We start from the raw sequence: 19,862 nt of genomic DNA, 5'->3' as shown, positions 1-19,862 counted from the left end.
ACACAGCTTTATGAGGACAGAAAGAAGCGGTCTATGTGAAGTGCTTATCTCAGTGCCTGAGATAAGGCACCAGGGAAATACTTGACAAATCACTTTGATGTAATTTGTCCCATGTGACTCTGGCAACGTTTGAATTCACTGCATACTTCCTGGAGCTGAAGAGAATGGTTGATACCATCAGTACAAGCCTCATGTTAACAGACATAACAAAAGTAAGCCACTTTTTCTGCACAGTTTTCTCCTAACCCTTAAGAGAAACAAACAGAAAATGCCCAGTAAAGCATGGAGATCATCAAAGTCTAGAGCTCATTTCTGTATAGAAAGTAATATGGAGATTCCTTGGCAAACTGGGAATGGAACTACCATTTGACTCAGCTATCCCACACTTTGGTCTATACCCAAAAGGACTTAAACACAGCATACTACAGGGACACAGCTACATCAATATTTATAGCAGCACAATTCACAATAGCTAAACTGTGGAGCCAGCCTAGATGCCCTTCAGTGGATGAATGGATAAAGATAATGTGGTATATATATACACACAATGGAATATTACTCAGCAATAAAAGAGAATAAAATCATGGCATTTTCAGGTAAATGGATGGAGTTGGAGAAAATAATGCTAAGTGAAGTTAGCCAATCCCAAAAAACCAAATGCTGAATGTTATCTCTGATATAAGGAGGCTGATTCACAATGAGGTTGGTGGGGGAAGCATGGGAGGATTAGACGAACTCTAGATAGAGCAAAGGGGAGGGCGGATAAGGGAGGGGGCATGGGGGTAGGAAAGATGTGGAATGAGATGGACATCATTACCCTAAGTACATGTATGAAGACACGAATGGTGTGATTCTACTTTATGTACAACCAGAGATATATAAAATTGTGCTCTGTGTAATATGAATTGTAGTGCATTCTGCTGTCATCCATAATAAATTAGAATAGAACATATTTTGGAGAAAGATGTTCTATAGTGGCATCTGTTAGGGACAGAAAAGTTTGTGGCTTGGGCTAGACAAGGTCAGGATTGCCAACAGCAGGCCTGATGGTTGTGTTATTCAAAATAGTTAATATGAGTGAGACCTGAAGGTAGAAAAGAGTGTATAGATAGGCAAAGAAAAGAAAGTAAGAGTTATATCTGGTTCAGCAGAACAATCTTGGCCTTTGGGATTAGACCAGGTATCTCACGCTGGGAGTAGACTTCTGTATTCAAAAATGGGAGCAGGAGGCTGGGTCTGGTGGTGCCTGCCTGTAATTCCAGCAACTCAGGAGGCTGAAGCAGGAGGATTGCAAGTTTGAGGCTAGCCTCAGTAACTTACTGAGGCCCTGTCTGAAAATAAAAAAATAAAAAAGGACTAGGAATATAGCTCAGTGATAAAGTGACCCTGGGTTCAGTTCTTGGTATTGAGAGAGAGAGAGAGAGAGAGAGAGAGAGAGAAAGAAAGAGCCTGATGTTAATGTTCTGCAGAATTTTGGAAAAGTCTTTGCTTTTTTTTTTTTTTGGTAGTACCGGGGATTGAATCCAGGGGTGTTCAACCACTGAGCTACATTGCAGTCCTTTTTATTTTTTATTTTGAGACAGGGTCTTGCTAAGTTGCAGAGGCTGGCTTCAAATTTGGGATCTTCCAGCCTCAACCACCCAAATTGCTGGTATTATAGGCATGTCTACCATGCTTAGCAGGTCGAGTCTTTTAATATGTCAATACTAGTCTTCCCTTAGTAAATGTGTTAGCCTTAGCACAAAGTTTAGGGAGAATATGTTCATCTTAAAACAAACAAACAAACAAACAAACAAAAACCTCAATGTACTAAAGGGGAATAGTGTGTAAAAAATATGAAACAAATGTGAAGATCATTCTATAGAATTAACACACCCAGGACTAAGAAAAACTACTGTATTAAAACAGTATTTATCATGCTGTGAGATGTAGCTAATATAATTCTGCAGAAAAAAACTCAAAAGACTATTTGTTTAATATTCAGATTCTCAGTGCCTGATGGTATTTTCAAACTAAAATCTAAAAACACAGCTTATAACTAAAAGATGAAGATCCCAAAGTCTTAGTTTAATCCTAAGTATCTAATTATTTCTCTTTAGAATTAAGTACATCAGGGCATGGTGGTACGGGCCTGGGAGGCTGAGGAAGAAGGATCCTAAGTTCAAGGCCAGATTCAGCAACTTAATGAGACTTGTCTCAAAAATAAGGGCTGGGGATATAGCTCAGTGGTATAGCATACTTCCTGGAACTCTGGAGGCCCAGGTTCAATCCCCAGAACCCAGAAAAACAACAAATCAAGAATGAAATCCTTCTTTTCCATTTTAACTGATCTTTGAGAGTATCAAAAGATCTTAAACTTCTTTGACTATCTCCATGGTCATTATTTTTATTAAAAATATTTTTTTAGTTGTTGATGGACTTTTATTTATTTATTTATATGTGCTGCTTATAATTGAAGCCAGTGCCTCACACGTGTGAGGCAAGTACTCTACCACTGAGCCACAACCCCAGCCCACGGTTCTCATTTTTATTGGGAGCTTATTTTTAATTTTTAGAAAATATTTTGGCCCTGGGGATTAAATCCAGGGGTACTCTACCACTGAGCTACATCCCTAGTGCTTCCTTTAAAAAAATACTTTTGTTTTATTATTTTTAAAATATTTATTTAGTTGTAAATGAACACACAGTATCTTTATGTATTTTTATGTGGTGCTGAGGATTGAACCCAGTGCCTCACACATGCGAGGCAAGTACTTTACCACGGAGTTACAGCCTCAGCCCTTAACTTTTATTTTAGTATTATTATTTTTTTTGGTACTGGGGATTGAACTCAGGGGCACTTCACCACCGACCGAGCCACATTCCCAGCCCTATTTTGTATTTTATTTAGAGATAGGGTCTCGCTGAGTTGCTGCCTTGCTTTTTGCTGAGGCTGGCTTTGAACTTGTGATCCTTCTACCTCAGCCTCCTGAGCCATAGAAATTATAGGCATGTGCCACTGTGCCCAGCCCCCCAGTTCTTTCTTTCTTTCTTTTTTTAAAAAAATTAGTTTGAGGCAGGTTCTCAATAAGTTACCAAGGCTGGCTTTGAACTTTCAATCCTCTTGCCTCAGCCTCCAGAGTTGCTGGGATAACAGGTATGTGCCACTGCGTCCAGCAGGACCTCATTTTTTAGGTAATTAATGTTTTCTACAGAACCCTGTGCATGCCTGGTTGTGGATATTTCCCTCTGAATATTTTTACAGCTGCATTTGCTAAGGCTTCCTAGATTTTGTAGTCCCAGACCAGTTTCTATTTAATTTTCCCTTATTGTATAAGACATTTCAATTCCTACCTACATCTGTGTGTGTCACAAGCCTTGGCTCTGATTGCTCAAGATAGACTTTTTATTTCCCCCACAGAACTCAGTGCAAGGATGAACTTCCTTCCTGCTTTCTTGGGCTGATGGTAATTTTTCTATTCCCCATTAAATAGAGAAAACAGCCACTGCAAGTCTGCACTATTAGGCAGGTGCTTCACCAGGCTTCCTGCTTCATGTAGGCCATAACATTTATTTCCTATCCCTACATGGAAATAAAGTATCAGCCCCAAGCCAGAAGAACCTCTATCCATGCCCTTAAATCCTCCTGTGTGGCTGAGGCTTCACTTGGAGAACCAGGTCCCCTCCTGATTTTCTGAAAACTGACACTTCTCAGTTTCTTTATGATCCATATTGTATTTACGATTCTTTTATTTCCTCCAGCATTTCTATGTCATTATAGCAGGATTGGGGATTGCATTAGACCTGATGTCATGTTGTTGGAAACCGAAGCCCACATGTTGATGGGTTCTGTAGATTTTATTTTGAAAAAAGAAAGAGCTTTATTGCAAATGAAAATAAATAAATAAATAAATAAAAGGACTAGTCCAATACTTTCTTTGTGAAAAGGAAAGAAGCCCAGGGAGATGAAGGACCTGCTAGAGTTCACATTCTTCCTAGGAATAGAGCTATTCTCCCAATCCCCTCCCCTCCCCTTATCTCCCACTCCCCTTCTGCTTTTTTTCTTCATGTCTTCCTCCCATGAATTGTATTATACATTACATCCGGGGTCTTGAGACCTCTGGTAGATAAAGTGCCCATGGGTCAGATACAATGGCAATTTTGTGAATTGAGTGTAACTGTCACACCAAACGCTATTCGGGTAGCATAGGTGAAGCAGATGTGAGGACTTAACTCCAACCTATCATCTCCTCCACTGAAACATCTAGAACACCTTCAGGAAGGGTCCTGTCATCATTTGGTTATGAAGAGCTGGGTTTATTCTACAAAGAGAGTATGGCCTTTCAGTTTAATTGTAGAACAATTATGAATATTATATCAAGGTATATTTGTGGCTTCAAATAATTATTTTTTTCTTTGCCACTCTTGACTATACCAATAAGTCAGTTATGGTTACAACTATTTATATGACAGATAATAAATGAATGACCTTATTGTTTGAGGCCACACCTATAATTACATTAAAAAAACAAAAACCAAAAAACCTTAACAAACAAACTGTGGAAATCCAGTGGCAAATACTGAGGGCGGGGGGGGGGGGGGGGGAACGCCTGTCAATCAGCGGGATCTCCTAACTAACGCCTGTCAATCAACAGAACCCCTGGCCAATCCTGGAGTTCAGCCAGCTCCCCTGACCAACTCCAGTGGGACAAGGGACCCTAAAAATCCCCTTTCCTGTCCCAACCCCTTCCTGTCGTGAGCCCCATAAAATCCCAGTCCGGTCAAGCTCCCACGGGGTTTCTCCTCAGACCCTTCTCCTGTCCACCACGTCTGTCTGATCGAGTTCCGCCTGGGAGTGATATCCCCAATAAAGCCTCATTCAGTGGCCTTTTAAAATCCGCCTCCTTTGATTGCCGCCTGCCTTTTCCTGATCTTACAGTTACCTTTGGACTCTTGTTTCTCGTTTATGCCTGGTTCATGGTTCTTCTTTCCAAGTTTTTGTTTGCATCATGTATTATCGAAAGTAACTTGCATGTCTTTTAAAGCCAGCTGCCCCCAGTGAAGTGTTGGTTTGTTAAGAAAAGTCAACAAACCATTGAGTGACTTAAGTAACTGATAGACCTTCAAAAGGACTTATTTCTTTCATCCTAACAAGCCTAGGTATCCATAAAGGTGGCGGTTTTTCTTTCCATGAAAACAAAACAAACAAAACAAAACAAAATGTTAACCTTCTCTGCCTTTTTTTTTACCCCCCTGGTACTGGGCATTGAAGATAGGGGCATTCCACCACTGAGCCACCACCCAGGCTTTTTTAAAATTTAATTTTGAGACAGTCTCACTAAGTGGTCCAGGCTGGTCTTGAACTCCTGATCCTCCTGCCTCAGTCTCCTGAGTATGTGGGATTACAGGCACCCACCACTATGCAGGACTCCTCTGCCTTTTTAACAGTTTCAGATCAACTACCATTTTCACAAGGGAGAGGAGATAAACAAAGTTAACCACTCTCTCTATAAGGGCAGGATCAAAGTTCTGCCAAAGTACTGTGTCCTGAGCCTACCGGGTGGAACCTGCTAGAAATGCTAACCTGGTATGTATGTTCATTATTACTGATGCTGGTGATGTTTACACCACTGTTTAGTGAGTAAGTACTAAAAGCCAGGTAACCGTGTTAAAATGCTTCATTTACATGATTTTATTGAATCCTCCCAAAGAATAACAGGAGTTATATTCCCATCTTATAGCTCAGGAAACTGAGACTCAGAGGCATGAAAATACTCCAGGTCACCTGGCTAGTGCATGTGGTGGAACTCGGTTATCATCCACTGCCTATGTGACACCAAAGCCCATGATCTTACCTTTGAATGATGAACTTGGCTAACAGATGTGCAATTTACACTTCTGAACTCTACCTGCAAGGCTTTGTTATGGGGAATTCCTTTTCTCCTTAAAAACTACTTACCTAAACAATTTGAGATTGTCTGCAAGCTTGGGGATGTCAGTAATGTCCTCCTAGGGAAAATAGATCACATTTCACAAGCAGGAATTCCATAAGTGGTTCTGATCCTCTACATCTGCACTGTCCAAAATAGTAGCCCTTGCCACAGATAGATTTTTAAATTTGAATGAATTTAAATGAAACAAAATGATAGCCAGGTGCAGTGGTGCACACCTGTAACCCCAGTGGCTTGGGAGGCCAAAGCAGGAGGATCGCAAGTTCAAAGCCAGCCTCAGCAACTTATTGAGGCTCTAAGCAACTTATCAAGACTCTAATAAAATATAAAACGGGCTGAGGATGTGGCTCAGGGGTTAAAAGCCCCTAGGTTCAATGCCTGGTGCCAAAAAATAAAAATAAAATAAAATGATAAAGCTCTGTCCTTTTAGTCACAGTAGCCAAATTTCCAGTAGTTACCTTTAAAGAGAACACAGAGTGAATGAATGTGTAAGAATATAGTTCACTCACTCTTATTCATTCTTCCTTATTTAGATCCAATTACAATGGACCCACCTTTCTGATTAAATGTGATTAAACGAAAATTACTCCCATGATTAAAGAAGTTAAACAAAAGGTGCCACTCAATGAATGAATCAAACTGGGGGTGGAGGGTAGAGATTATAATTATAAAGCTGCCATTCAGCCACATTTCAGAGTTAAAAAGCAAGGGGTCATACGTGAGTTTTATTTCTTTATGTTTTCCTGGAAAGTTTTTGTTTTGTTTATTTCCTGCAATCGAAAAGGTTCAGGAATGTTTGAAAATGCCCCAGTGAAAGGTCCTAATTTCTGTCAATCTTGCCCAGTGGAAATATATAACCAAGTAAACAGATAAGAAGACTAGATCTGCAAATCATTTCCTCTATTCTCACAGCTGCCCCAAGCCACAGACAGGGTGGTTCTTTCTAGACTTAAGAGATCAATTCCATGTTCCATGTTAGTGAAGTGGAATTCTCAGCAGCCTTCTCCTCACACCATGCCAACTTACACCCGGGAAGGAAGACAATACAAAAAGTATTGTCATTAGTTGTGATGAAAATATCTTATAGTCCCTTGTAGAACTAACTCGAGAAAAGCTAGTCAGTTCTTGCTAAGTTTAAGTTTGTCCCATGAAGAGCATATTCCCCCCCCCACTTTTTTCAAAATAAGATAAAATATTCTCTTCTTTCTAATTTTAAAGCATCCATCCCCACCTGTCAGTCAGTAGGAGCAAAACCACAATGCTGGGCTAACAGAAGAAAGTTCATACCAAAGTGCTGTCTGCTTTTCCACCTTCTAGGGTCACTTCCAAATTAGAAAGGGCAGCTTCCACTTCGTCAACCTCAGACTCATTTGTAAAATCCTGTACCTCAGCCGACATCGACAATTTGCTGATGTGATACTAAAACGAAAATAGAGGTTTTAGAAACGTTATAAACGTGAAAGGACCATTAGTCATTTCTTCTTTCAACCAATTCCCCTGGAATGCTGAACATCTCTTATAAGGAAGTCTCCTGCCTATGCAGGGAAAATGACATTTTAATTGGACTCATTCTGAGACTTATAGTTAGTCCTGTTCAAACTTGATTCTTTCCCATCACTGATGGGACTGGTGGTAGAAGAGAGATCAGATTTGCAAGACGAATGCTTTACATAGGATGTGCGTATATGTGGACTATGAGGAACATCTTAAATTTAAATTGACTCTCCTCATTTTTATTTCTTTCACCAAAGAAACAAACAATGCTAGGCATGGTGGTGCACGCCTGTAATCCCAGTGACTCCGGAGGCTGAGGCCAGCCTCTGCAACTTAGTGAGGCCCTGTTTCAAAGTAAAAAATAAAAAAGGCTGGGCACATTTCTCTGTGGTAAAGCACCCCTGGTTTCAATCCCTAGCCGAAAAAAAAAAAAAAAAAAAAAAGCATAGTATAAAGAATGGGAAGCTTTAAGCAGAAGAAACCTAGTTTCTTTCCAGTTATGAGAACCCAAGATCTCTACCTGTAGTGCTGCAAAGATCAGCATTTCTTCTTCTGTGCAGTCAATTTCTTCTAAGAGAATAGCCCACCTGGCTTGTTCATAGAGTTGGTTTATTCGGACAGCATCATACTAGAGAAATAAACAGATGTGTGTGTATATGTATATATAAAGGCTTTTTTTCATATTCTACAATACAAAAATTCTGGAATAACTGAATCCATTCTCTGTGAATCAGATGCACTAAACCTTAGTTCAGGTAACTGAGAAGAGCAGTTCTGTCTTTCCATTGCTCCTGCTCATTTTGGTCCTGAACTCAGTACTTGAATTTTCTCTAAATATTTTCCAGAGCTTCTTCAAAGAGCCAAACTAGCCTGTCTTAGATTCCATTATTTCCCATCTCTCTATTATTTTTATCTAGGTAGTAAAAACAGACAACAAAAATAGTTTGCACTGTAAGTACTGTAATGAAGAGGGAGCCCAAGCTGATCAGTGAACTCTGATGGGACTTTTTAATGAAACTTTAAGCTGATTCTCAGTTAAGCTGGAAGATATGATGTTCAAATATTGCCAATAAAATTTTGAAAAAGAAGGACAATATTGGGGGAGGCATTTGTCCTCCCAGATCTTAAAACAATTAATATAGTATAGCATCAGCATAGTGACAAAGTATATGCTAGGGTGATATCTGGAGATAGATCTATGTATCCATATTTAATGTAAAACAAAAGTGACATTGCATGCAAGTAGGGAAGGGAATAATTCAATACCATACATGTTGAGAATGCCCAGTTATTTGGAGAACAAAAACCCCAAACAAAAAATGTACTTTAGAGGCTGGGGTTCTGGCTCAGTGGCAGAGCACTTGCCTAGCATGTGTGAGGCACTGGGTTCCATCTTCAGCACCACATGTAAATAAATAAAATGAAGGTCCATTGACAACTAAAAAGAAAAAAATATTTTTTTAAAAATGGTGCTTTGCACCATCCAAAAATATAAATGATAGATGGATTAAAGATTAAATATACAAAATCACATGAGATACCTCTCACACCCACTACGATGGCTCTAATCTACAAGATAAGAACTAGCATTAGTGAGGATGTGGGGAAATTGAAACCCTTGTGCAGTAAAATGGTGCAGCCTCCATGGAAAACAGTTTGGTGGTATTTAGAGAGTTAAACACAGAATATGATTCAGCAATTCCACTCCTAGGGATCTACCCCAAAAGAGTGAAAGCAGGTACTCAAACAGATACTTGTATACCAATGTCAACAGCAGCAGCATCCACAATAGCCAAAAAAAGGAAGCAACCTGAGTGCCTATCAATGGATAAGCAGATATATGCACACATGGAATATTATTCAGCCTTAAAAAGTAACGAAATTCTGATACATGATACAACATGGATGAACCTTGAATTAAATCAGATGTAAAAGGACAAATATCGTACAATTTCACTTATAGGAATTATCCAGAAGAGGTAAATACATAGAGACAGGAAAAGAGCAAGAGGCAAGAAAGGAAGGAGAAACAGATGCACTCACACTGCACACTCAGAGGACCTGTCACCCAGCTTGCATTTTCTGCCATTTAGTGGCTGACTTGCAACCCCACAAATGGCTCATCTGGAGCACAGAAAGGGCAGAATTTCAAAGCGCTTATTTCCCCCCTTATTAGGTGTCCTAATACATTTCAGGGGGGAGGTGTGCACTGAGAGTGAGGGGGTGGCCAGCTAGAGTTTTCGTACAGATGACACTTTCTCTCAGAGACTTCTTAGCACTGCAGTCCTGTGTGCACCACCCCGTGGTTCTGTCATGCATGGGAACCTGCCCTTGACCCTGGCCTCTGACAGCTCCTTTCCTTCCTGTGGCATCAGGACTCCAGTGCTGAGAAACGTTTGCTCTTATCCCTTCGTTCTTGTGAATGCGGGGGGCAGGGGGCCACTGTGCTAGGCCATAAAGATCCCAGGAGACTCCTGTTAACTCAGGGACAGCTGACCTGCCCTCGAGAAACCAAGAGATGAAAACTAAGAAACCAGTATATGTGTGTCAGTCTAACCCTGCTGAGATCAAGAGACCCCACAAATCGGTCCTAATTTTGATAATGAAATGACTCAGTTTTACACTTCCATGCATTCACCGAGAGAGAGAGAGAGAGAGAGAGAGAGAGAGAGAGAGAGAAAAGAAAAGAGAAAAAAGTTTTATATTTTCTTGTGAGAAGTTTTCTTACTTTAGGATTTAAATCAAAGAAAGTGTAGTATTTAAATCGTAACTGCAGTTGCTCATCCTCTTGGATTCCTTGTTCCATAAGGGAGCGTGAAGAATCTAGCCAACTAGAAAACAACAGGATAGGTTTTAAAAGCCAGTCAATTTTACATATGTACTCATTATATTATGTTATATATTATACTACTATACACACACACACACACACACACACACACATAAAACACCCTTGAAGAGAGGCAAAATAAGAACATTGCAAAAACGTAGTAAGCACATAATAATAGCTTATAACTACATTTTATCTTAGAGTGTTTTAAGGTGATAGATATGTATATATGACATACACTATATGCATTTATGTACATATGACACACACATGACATGTATATGCAAAGATGAGGTATATATGACATCTAAATATATGTCACCTTAAAACATTTTAAAATGCAGTTTTATATATACATATATATATATATATTTTTTTCTCATTCTCATTAACACTCTAAAGTAATCCACTGAAAGAACAAAGCAGTTTTTATTATCTATCTCAGTTTTATAGATGTGGAAACTCAGTCTTTTTTTCTTTTGCATCTGGAGCCACATCCCCAGCCCTGTATTTTGTATTTTATTTACAGACAGGGACAGGGTCTCACTGAGTTGCTCAGTGCCTTGCTTTTTTTTTTTTTTTTTTTTTTTTTTGCTGAGGCTAGCTTTGAACTCGTGATACTCCTGCCTCAGCCTCCTGAGCCACTGGGATTACAGGCTTATATCACGGCACCTGGCTGGAAACTGAGTCTTGGTGATGTTAGGCGATCTGTTCAAAGTCGCAGTCATGTGGTGGAGCCAGCATGGTAGTCTGTCCCAACTGCCTTGGTACCAGGTAGTTCACTCCAAAGCTAGGCCTATCTTACTGTCTAGTGCTTTCTACAATGAGGGAAATATTCATATTTGTGCTGTCCAGTGTATTCACCTTTAGCCATCTGTGGCTGCTGAACATTAAATGAGGTTAATGCCTCATTTTAATTAATTTATCCCAAATTTAGATTTAAATATTTCTATATGGCTTGTGCTTCTTGTACTGATGGTGTCATTTTCAAGTTGAAAAATAAAAGCTGGGTAATGGTGACAGGTAGAGGGATGGAGACTAAAAGTTGGTAACAAAATGCTGTGGGGATGAGCATCACCGAATACCACTGAACAGAAGTGGCCTGAACTCCCATTCTATTACTCCTTGTGGAATAGCAAGAATAATCAAGATATAATCTCCTTTCTAAAGGAAATGACAATCTTTGGCCGGGGTGGGGGGTGGGGGGCCGTGATCAAGACTTATAATAAAGGAAGAAGGTGACAGTGGAGTAAGGTATGTCAGGGAAGTGACTGATCAACCTGGATTAGTGATACTCAGGAAGAGGCCTGTGGTTGAGCCTTCAGAGACTGAGAAGTAGAGACAGGAGGTGGAGCAGTGACAGTAACAGTACCCCCATGAAGCACATTGAGGGACAGGAGGTCACAGTAGGATACAGAGACACCCATGGGAGTCAGGTCTTACGGAGAGTGACTGCTATTAACAAGGTTGACTTTGTTTGGTGGGCAATGGAAAATAAAAGAAATGGTGGTTTGAGAAACCGTGTGGGTGTATTTTCTGAGAACATTTCAAACAGAGGCCCAGGACTTGCCCTTAGAAGGCCTACAGGGACAACGTGAGCCTTGGATCTCCCCAACTGGTCATGAAAACCAACATACTCATAAACTACTCACAAACATTCCATAAAGCATACTTGGCACACCTGGAGCAGAAGAGAATTATATTTACATATATCAATCCATTGAGTTACCCAAACACACAGATTTTATCACAGTTGAAAGGTACTGGAATGACCACAGGCTGCATTTATGCCTTTTTTGCTGCTTAAGTCAACTACTAAAGCACAGTTCCCAGGACTATTAACTTAAAACTTAAACACTCCCTGATCTCTGGGACAACTCTCTCACTAAGAGAGAAGCAAAATAGAAGTCACGTCCTTACCCTGCGTTAAGCTTGGCTTTATCAATCAGAGACCGAGGCTGGTACATATCAGCAAGTGCCTCTGGTGACGGGGGTGGCTGGCTGAATGCGAGGATGTTGCAGTTTTGTTCTGTTAAAGGGCTGTCAGTGAACCAAGTTATGGTGGAGGATGCCGGAGTTCCATTGACGGGGTCATAGGTAGGAGTCATGGTCTTACTGTATAAGCCAGGACTTCCTGCAGAGCAAGAGGTAGATGGATCTCATGAGAGATTCAGGTGGGAATTTTTAGAAAAAAGAAGTACTCCCATTCCTTACACTAAAATGAAATTTGACTTTCAATGTTTATATCATTTAGAATGATCAGAGGAGTTATGATGGTTAGGAGATCAGTTATATACAGACAAAGACCTTGTCTACTGTATATTCAGTTTCTGGGAACTCAAAGATATAAAAGTTTCCTCAAATAAAAAATGTTGGGGACCATTTTTCTAACTCAAAGCTCTCTTATTTCAACAGAAGCCTTGATGCTATTAGAGAACTGGGGACCTCACAGAGCGCAGGTACAAAATATGTTTCAGGTACTCCTGAATCACATAGCAGTGCTTGGCCAATTTTAAGAATACAGCAAGTTAATTATCTGGCTCAAGTTTGCAGAAGGTACACAGACCTCTTTTATTCTTTGCATTGCAATATACTGCACAAGAAAGCCCTCAATATTGCAAGCATGCTAGAAACTTGATTATTTTGATATAAAAAGAAAATTATGATACCTCTCCAGAATTTTTACCTGGAGAAATTTCCCCTCATTCCCAATGAGAACTTGAATTCAGGAAAGAATTGCACTAAAATAGAATCAGGAAGAGAAAAGTATATTTGAGTAATCCAAAGTATCTCCTTTTTAAGTATTCTTTTATCCCCGTATCCCCGGTTTATGGACATCTGTACCAAAATTTCCATTCTCAGAAACACAAGATTTGCAATTACAACAATGAATTATTAAGCTTATCTGCTGAAAAAAAAAGGTCTGAAATAAAATTTTGTTATTTCCAAACTTAACTAGGTAGCTCTTCCTCATCTCATTGATCCTAAAATTTTATTCCTCCTTTGAGGGGAAGAGAAAGGCCTATTTTCCCTCTTTGGTTTTCTTCTACATTCACAAATTAAAACAAATCTTACTTACCTGGTGACCCTGTTGGAGAACTCTCCAGGTTGAGAATATCTTCAATTATGGGCTCCTTATTATTTTTATCTTTCTTTTTCTTTTTCTTAAAAAAGTCACCAGAAGGCTTTAACAAGGAAAGTTCTTCTGATCTTCTAATATCTAAAATAAAATAATAAATAATAATTTTTTTTAAAAGAAGAAAAATAAATAGGATAAAGAGCATTTCGAGACTCAGAGCCATTTTCTGCATTTAACACCATATCTCCAGAAATCCCCGGGAAGTAAACAGAACTAAATTGAATCACTTTTAAAGACATAAAAGGGGAATAGTTGTCTTTAGACTCTCTAAACTGTGTGTGTCTGTGGGTAAATAGTGGAGGAAGATTCAGTCTAATATAATTTCTAGTTTGCTTTTTAATTTATTATGAAAATACTTCAAATACATTCAAAGCAAAGGAAATAGCATAATATCCTCCTTCCTACACTTCACTGCCAGCCTCAACCACTACTAACGTTGTACCATTGTTGTGATTTCCATTTGCCACCAACTTTTCCCTGCCTCCCTCCGTTTTGTTTTTGTCTTAAAAAAAAAAAATCAAGGGCCCATCTCCTTTTTTCTTTGTGGACCCCAAACCCCTAAAACCTTCATCTCATACACTGTCCAGCAGGTCTTTTCACACCCTGCCACCTCTTCTGGGCGCTTGCCATTTCACTGCTTCCAGAGCCTTTGTGTCTCTCTCTGCCTGAGGGCTTGCTCTGGAGGCCAGCAGGGCACGCAGTGCTCTCCAAAATCATCCCTCAGTGGTGCACAAGCACATTGTCCCTAGGGTGGTAAGCCCTGAGGCTGCGGCTGAACTGTCTCTCAGAGGTCCCCAGTGGCCCACAGCTGAGGTTTGATAGTTTGATATTTCCAATCTCACTTCCCCACCCACACCTGGTGTTTACTGATAACATCTGCTAAGAAACTGTTTATACTTGACTTCTCTCCTCGGGTCTGCTTCCATAGATCCCAGACTAAGATAAGTCCCCTTCCCTGCCATTCACCCAATATGTGCATTATTGCTGATCAGAATTGCCAATAACCATTACCACACTGGTTCTTGGCTATAACACCAAGAACAAGCCAAGGGATGTGATGACCGAGGGTCCCTGGGCAGCATTCCTGGGTGTCCGTGCACTGGCTCCTGTTAGATTCTCTCAATCAATCAGTTCACACACTGCTTAGTACCAAAGTGGAGCCCAGCAGTGCAGCTTGATTCTCTCCCCAGTAGCCCGGGATGTCTGACTGACAGGTTGCAAAGCACACCTGCGGCCACTCAGAATGCATGATTTATGCACAACCCTAGAGATGAACCAAAAAGCCTGGCTAAAGATGTAAGCATTAAACAAAAATCAATAGCAGCACCTCTATCTCCAAGTCCGGGATCTGTGTCCTCCCCCCCACAGTCCCCCACTGACAAACACAGTGTGGGGGGGACCTTATACAACCTAAATGGATTTAGCTTCAGTTGATCAGATATAAAAAGACAATGATTGGAAATGTCAACTTCCTTCCTTGCCTCCTGGGTTTTACGGTACTGGGGCACTAAAACACTGAGCTACATCCCCATCCCTCTTTAAGATAGGGTCTTGCTAAATTGCTGAGGCTGGCTTCGAACTCAAGATCCTCCTGCCTCAGCCTTAGTGTCACAGGGATTACAGGTGTGTGCCACTGTACCTGGCTCAGGAAGTGCTTTCTGCCCTCATGCTATTTCATGCTGTACTGGCCCTCCCTGTGCAGCACTGGCATTCCCAATCCTACTGATCCTTTCCCTCTTTTCTCTATATTGTCGCCCCTTTTAAAGCATCCTCTATTATTTTCTTATTACATTTATTGGCTATTATTTGCCTCTGCCTGCTAGGATGCAAGCACCAAGAGGGCAGGAAACCTAGAATCTTTATCACTAATGTCTCCCCCGCTCTCAACAGGCTGCCTGTCACATAGTAAGTGCTCAGTAAACATTTGTTGAATGATGCGGTTCACAGTTGAATGGAGGAGACAGATTCCTCAAGGATATATTATGTATTGGGTGTTCAAGAACTGACTTTTGGTCTTAGTATCAAACTTCTTTGATATGAACACTATCAAAAATAAACACTTCAAAAAATATAAAAGGAGAGCACCTTCATAGACCCAGTTTTCCTCCTTTTATGAAATCTCAAAAAGAAGAAATGGGTTAAATAGTGTTGTCTCTATGAGTGTTTTACTTTGGGACACAGATCCATAAGGAATTAGGCTTCCATTCACAATTAGTGTACTTTTCTGCTTAAAATAAATCTCACTGGTAATTTAAAATAAATCTCACTGACTCACAGCTATTTGCTGGAGTCAGGTGTTAGTGAAGTAATGGAGACAGCAGCAGCAGCAGCAGAAGAAGTGAAGATACGTCAGCTCTTTCAGTGATGAAGGGTTTAACAGAAACTCTTTCTGGGGGGGGGGTTGTCTTTAATAATGATTTGAGCGTAGCTTGAAGAAATGAATTTGCAGAGCAATCTTCGTGGTTTGTCTCTTCTATCTATGAAGGTCTTTTTTAGTTTTTGCTCCCTAGATTTAACTGATTTATTTATTTATCTTTTTCCCCTATTTTTTATTGGCACATTCTTGTTGTACATAATGGTGGGGTTTATTGTTACATATTTTCACATGCAAATGAGATGCAAATACATGCAAACATAACAACATAATTGGACCAATATCACTCCCCAGTATTCCCCCTTTTTGTTCTCTCCTCCCTGCCCTGCCCTGGTCCCTTACCTCTACTCTATTGATTGCCCTTTGAACTGCATGAGAGTCTCTCAACTCTTCTTTTCCCTTTTACTTTACAAATGTCTTTAAAAAAATTTTTTTTAAGTTGTAGATGCACACAATACCTTATTTTATTTATTTATTTTTATGTGATGCTAAGGATTGAACCCAGTGCCTCAACACATGCCAGGTGAGCACTCTACCACTGAGCCACAACCCCAACCCTACAAATGTCTTTTTGAAACAGTTTTAAGCTGTATGGAAATGAATCTGATGTGGGTCAAGGATGTTCTATTTAGTTTAACTGCACTGTGATGGCTGCAGTACCTGGACTTTGCAGTGTACTTCCCAATAAAGCGGGTGCTTTCTAATCAGCCATTCGGGGTATGTAGAAAGCAGCACACACAAGCGTCTAAAGGGCACAGGGGCCCCTGGGTACTCACTCAGGCTTTTGCAGATGTCACTGACAGCCTTAAACACCACAGCCGAGAAGCTGACTCGCAACCTCACCGTCTTCATGTTAGGCAGCCGAAGGCGCAGCATTTTGTGCTGAGGGGTGAAGAGAAGCTTGGCATCTGCCTGAACCCCACATTTGTCCAGGGTCCAGTGGGTTTTCAGAAGCCAGCAATGTTTCTGTTCCCACCAAAGAGCAAAATCTGACCAGTCTTGAGCTATGTCTACAAAGATGGAAGACACAATTAGGCAAAATGAGGAGAAGCAGAAGGAGCTCTGGAGGGTTCAGACTGCCCCGGAATCCATTTCACTGTGTATAAAACCTGGAATAAACAACCCTCTTTGGCTCCCCATCTCTTTTTATAGCTCAAGGCTCAACAATCCTTGGCTGCTCTACAGTCACCAAGGCCTGGCAGGGAGAAAACAATGTATGAACCCTCCCATCATTTACATTTAAGTAGCAAGAGGAGCAGAAGCATGACATTTTCGTTTTTGACGAATGCTGATGCTGAAGTTATTTTTCCTAAAATCCCTCTGTGCCACTGTCCTTTCTGGAAGGCCAAAAGCATGTGGCTTTGTTTAATGCATCTTATTTCTCTCACAGAAATAGATTCTTATTCTGGGTGCAGCAGCGCATGCCTGTAATCCCAGCCGCTCGGTTAGGCTGAGCAGGAGGATTGCTAGTTCAAAGCCCAGTCTCAGCAATATAGTGAGGCCCTAAGCAAGTTACTGAAACCCTGCTTCAAAAATTAAAAAAAAATAGAAACAAAAGGGCTGGGGATGTGGCTCAGAGGTTAAGCACCCCTGGGTTCAATTTGTGGTACCAAAAAAAAAGGAAATGAATCCTTACACTCCAGATCACAAGGTATCAACAGTCCCCAAAGTCCACATAGAAGTGCAGTAAAGCTGACGTTTCCCTCTCTCAATAATGGCCCAGTCTTCTAGTACCACCATAGTCCCATTTTCAAAACATCTACACCAAAATCAGAGTTGCATGTTTTCTCCCTCTCAACATTAGCACTGACATTGAATCTTTCCTCTCCTTCACCACTGGCTTAAAGGTGAATCCCTTCATCAACGTTGTAGTCAATATTCAACCATTCTTTTGGCTAAATACAGGGATGCTAGTGTTTTTGTATGGATAGGAAGTGTCTCCACAGATTTTATGCTGAAGGCTTGGACCCCACTGTAGCAGTGTTTAGAGGTGGGGATTTGGGCAAATGATTGGATCCTGGGAACTCTGATCTCATCAGTGGATTAATCTATTGAAGGTTTCATAGCTGATTCTAGGTTAAGAACGTGGGTCACTGGGGCCAGGTCTGGGAAGGACATAACTAGTCCTTATCCACTTCCTTGAGCAAGTGTTTTTTCATTCTTTCTCTTTCTCTCTCCCTGTCTCCCTCTCTCTTTCCCTGAGACCTGAGGCAGATTCATACAATGAAATATTATATAGCAGGAAAATAAATGAAACAATATGAGTGACTATCTCAGACGTAATGTTGGGTGAAAGAAGATGTGTAAGAGTATATCCTGTATAATTACATTTATATGAAGTTCAAAAACAAGCAAAATTGTTCCTGTGATGTTAGAGGCCAGGTTAGTAGTTACCCTTAGTGGACTAACAATTAGGAGAAATCAGATTTGGGGCATGGGTCGGAGAACAGATTAGGAAACAGGTCATGGTCTATGTAATCTGGGTGATTAGTTACATGACTGAAAATTCATTGAATCATACCCTTATGATAAATGTACTTTTCCACATTTCAGTCAATTTCCTTAAAAAGGCTTTATCTCATTAGCATAAATAGGGAAGCTATTACCAAAGTCTTTTCATAAACAAAGGAAATAGAATGTCATCAAATTTTAGGCCTAATAATGTTGACATGGTGACTTCCTGATGTGAAGACTCTGACCCAAGAGACTTCACTTTCTCTGTTTGAACAAGTACAGTAGCAGATGATAGATAAATGTTTTTATAGTTTGGGTCTGAAATGTCCCCCAAAAGCTCACATGTTGAAGGCCTGTCCCCAGCTGGTGACAGTACTGGGAGGTGGTGGAAAATTTAGAAGGTGGTCTAGTTGTAGGAAGCAGATCACTGGGGGTGTGCCTTTGAAGGGTTTATTTTTCCTGCTTGTTCTCTCCCTACCCCCAAACTTCCTAGCCACCACGAGGTAACCTCTACCACATGCTCCTGCCATAATATTTGGACTTACCCCAGACCCAAAGTAATGGAGCCAACTGGCTGTGGACTAAAACATCTGAAATCACAAGCCAAAATAAACCTTGCCTTTTTAAAGTTGATTTCCTCAGGTATTTTGTCACAGTGACAGAAGGCTGATTAACACAGTGTTAAAAGACACATCGGCACCAAATGCACTTTTTCATTGATCAATCAAGTATTAACAGGGAACTGACACAGTGGTTTAATGCCATGTCATCTAAAATCATCTTAGACATTACCGGTGGCAAGGACTTTGTCCATGTGGAAGTACAGCACTCTACCTATTTGGGAACATGAGTTTGTCACCAAAGACTCAAGCTTTCACAAAGGTGGTAAATTTTGTTTGAGGTTCTTGCAGGACCCATTATTTCTCTCTGTCCTGGAAGAGATTGGGGAACAAGGAAGAGGGCTGTGCTCTACAGGCAACTGTAAGATGAATGACCAGAAGAAATTACATGATCTGGCAACCTAGACCAACTATGCAGCAGTGATGTAGCAGAGAGCATTTCTACTATACAGAAACCATCGAGAAAGAGGAACTTACTGATCTTTTCTACCAACTTGAGCATCACACCCCCGACATGCAGGTCTCCGGACACTCTCAGTGTGATGTCTCTTGGCTCCTTTTCATTTGGATTGTGAACTTGGACCATGAGCTCCCAGGATGCAGATGCAAAGTCACTGGATGAGATCATAGTGGCACAGGCAGGTGTCTGTCGAATAAAAATGAGGACATAGATCAGAACAGGTGAGAAGGGAACTGGAAAGGGCTAGTAGATCCTGCAGAACAAAACACTTTTTTGTTTCTGTATTTGATTTTTGCCTGGTCTTCAAAAGATTCCACAGCGTTCCTGGTGCCCAGACATTAAATTCAGCATCTTAATAGTAGAGACAAAATGTCTTATAAAAATGGACCTAAATCATCTAAATTTCTGTATTTTATCTTTCTGTCTACATCCACACTTCCAGGACCCCTTGGCTATGTTTTGTTGTTTGCCCATCCAATACATCAATTTTTACTTTCCTTCTCTATTGAATTTTCTCGGCTTTCTCTGAACTATTCCAACAAAAGTCAATTCTCCATGGTA

The 19,862-nt window shown here is 40.5% G+C and overlaps 1 protein-coding gene across 1 annotated transcript in view; it reads right to left on the bottom strand.

Annotated features, from left to right (window-relative positions):
• The window catches only part of Fermt1 (FERM domain containing kindlin 1), a 30,575-nt gene extending 11,106 nt beyond the window's left edge, over positions 1 to 19,469 (bottom strand). Inside the window, exons 1-8 of the mRNA XM_027921414.3 lie at positions 19,319 to 19,469; positions 16,544 to 16,777; positions 13,334 to 13,474; positions 12,175 to 12,388; positions 10,153 to 10,255; positions 7,945 to 8,052; positions 7,218 to 7,349; positions 5,939 to 5,988 (exon numbers count right to left, since the gene is read on the bottom strand). Coding sequence (XP_027777215.1) covers positions 5,939 to 5,988; positions 7,218 to 7,349; positions 7,945 to 8,052; positions 10,153 to 10,255; positions 12,175 to 12,388; positions 13,334 to 13,474; positions 16,544 to 16,777; positions 19,319 to 19,469 — 1,133 coding nt within the window. The remainder of the gene's footprint in view (positions 1 to 5,938; positions 5,989 to 7,217; positions 7,350 to 7,944; positions 8,053 to 10,152; positions 10,256 to 12,174; positions 12,389 to 13,333; positions 13,475 to 16,543; positions 16,778 to 19,318) is intronic.
• Between the last annotated feature and the right edge of the window lie 393 nt (positions 19,470 to 19,862).

The sequence above is a fragment of the Marmota flaviventris genome, chromosome 2, assembly GCF_047511675.1.
Source record: "Marmota flaviventris isolate mMarFla1 chromosome 2, mMarFla1.hap1, whole genome shotgun sequence".
NCBI classification, from domain to species: Eukaryota; Metazoa; Chordata; class Mammalia; order Rodentia; family Sciuridae; genus Marmota; species Marmota flaviventris.
The sequence above is the reverse complement of the archived record's forward strand: the minus strand, read 5'-3'. Positions and strand labels throughout refer to the sequence as shown.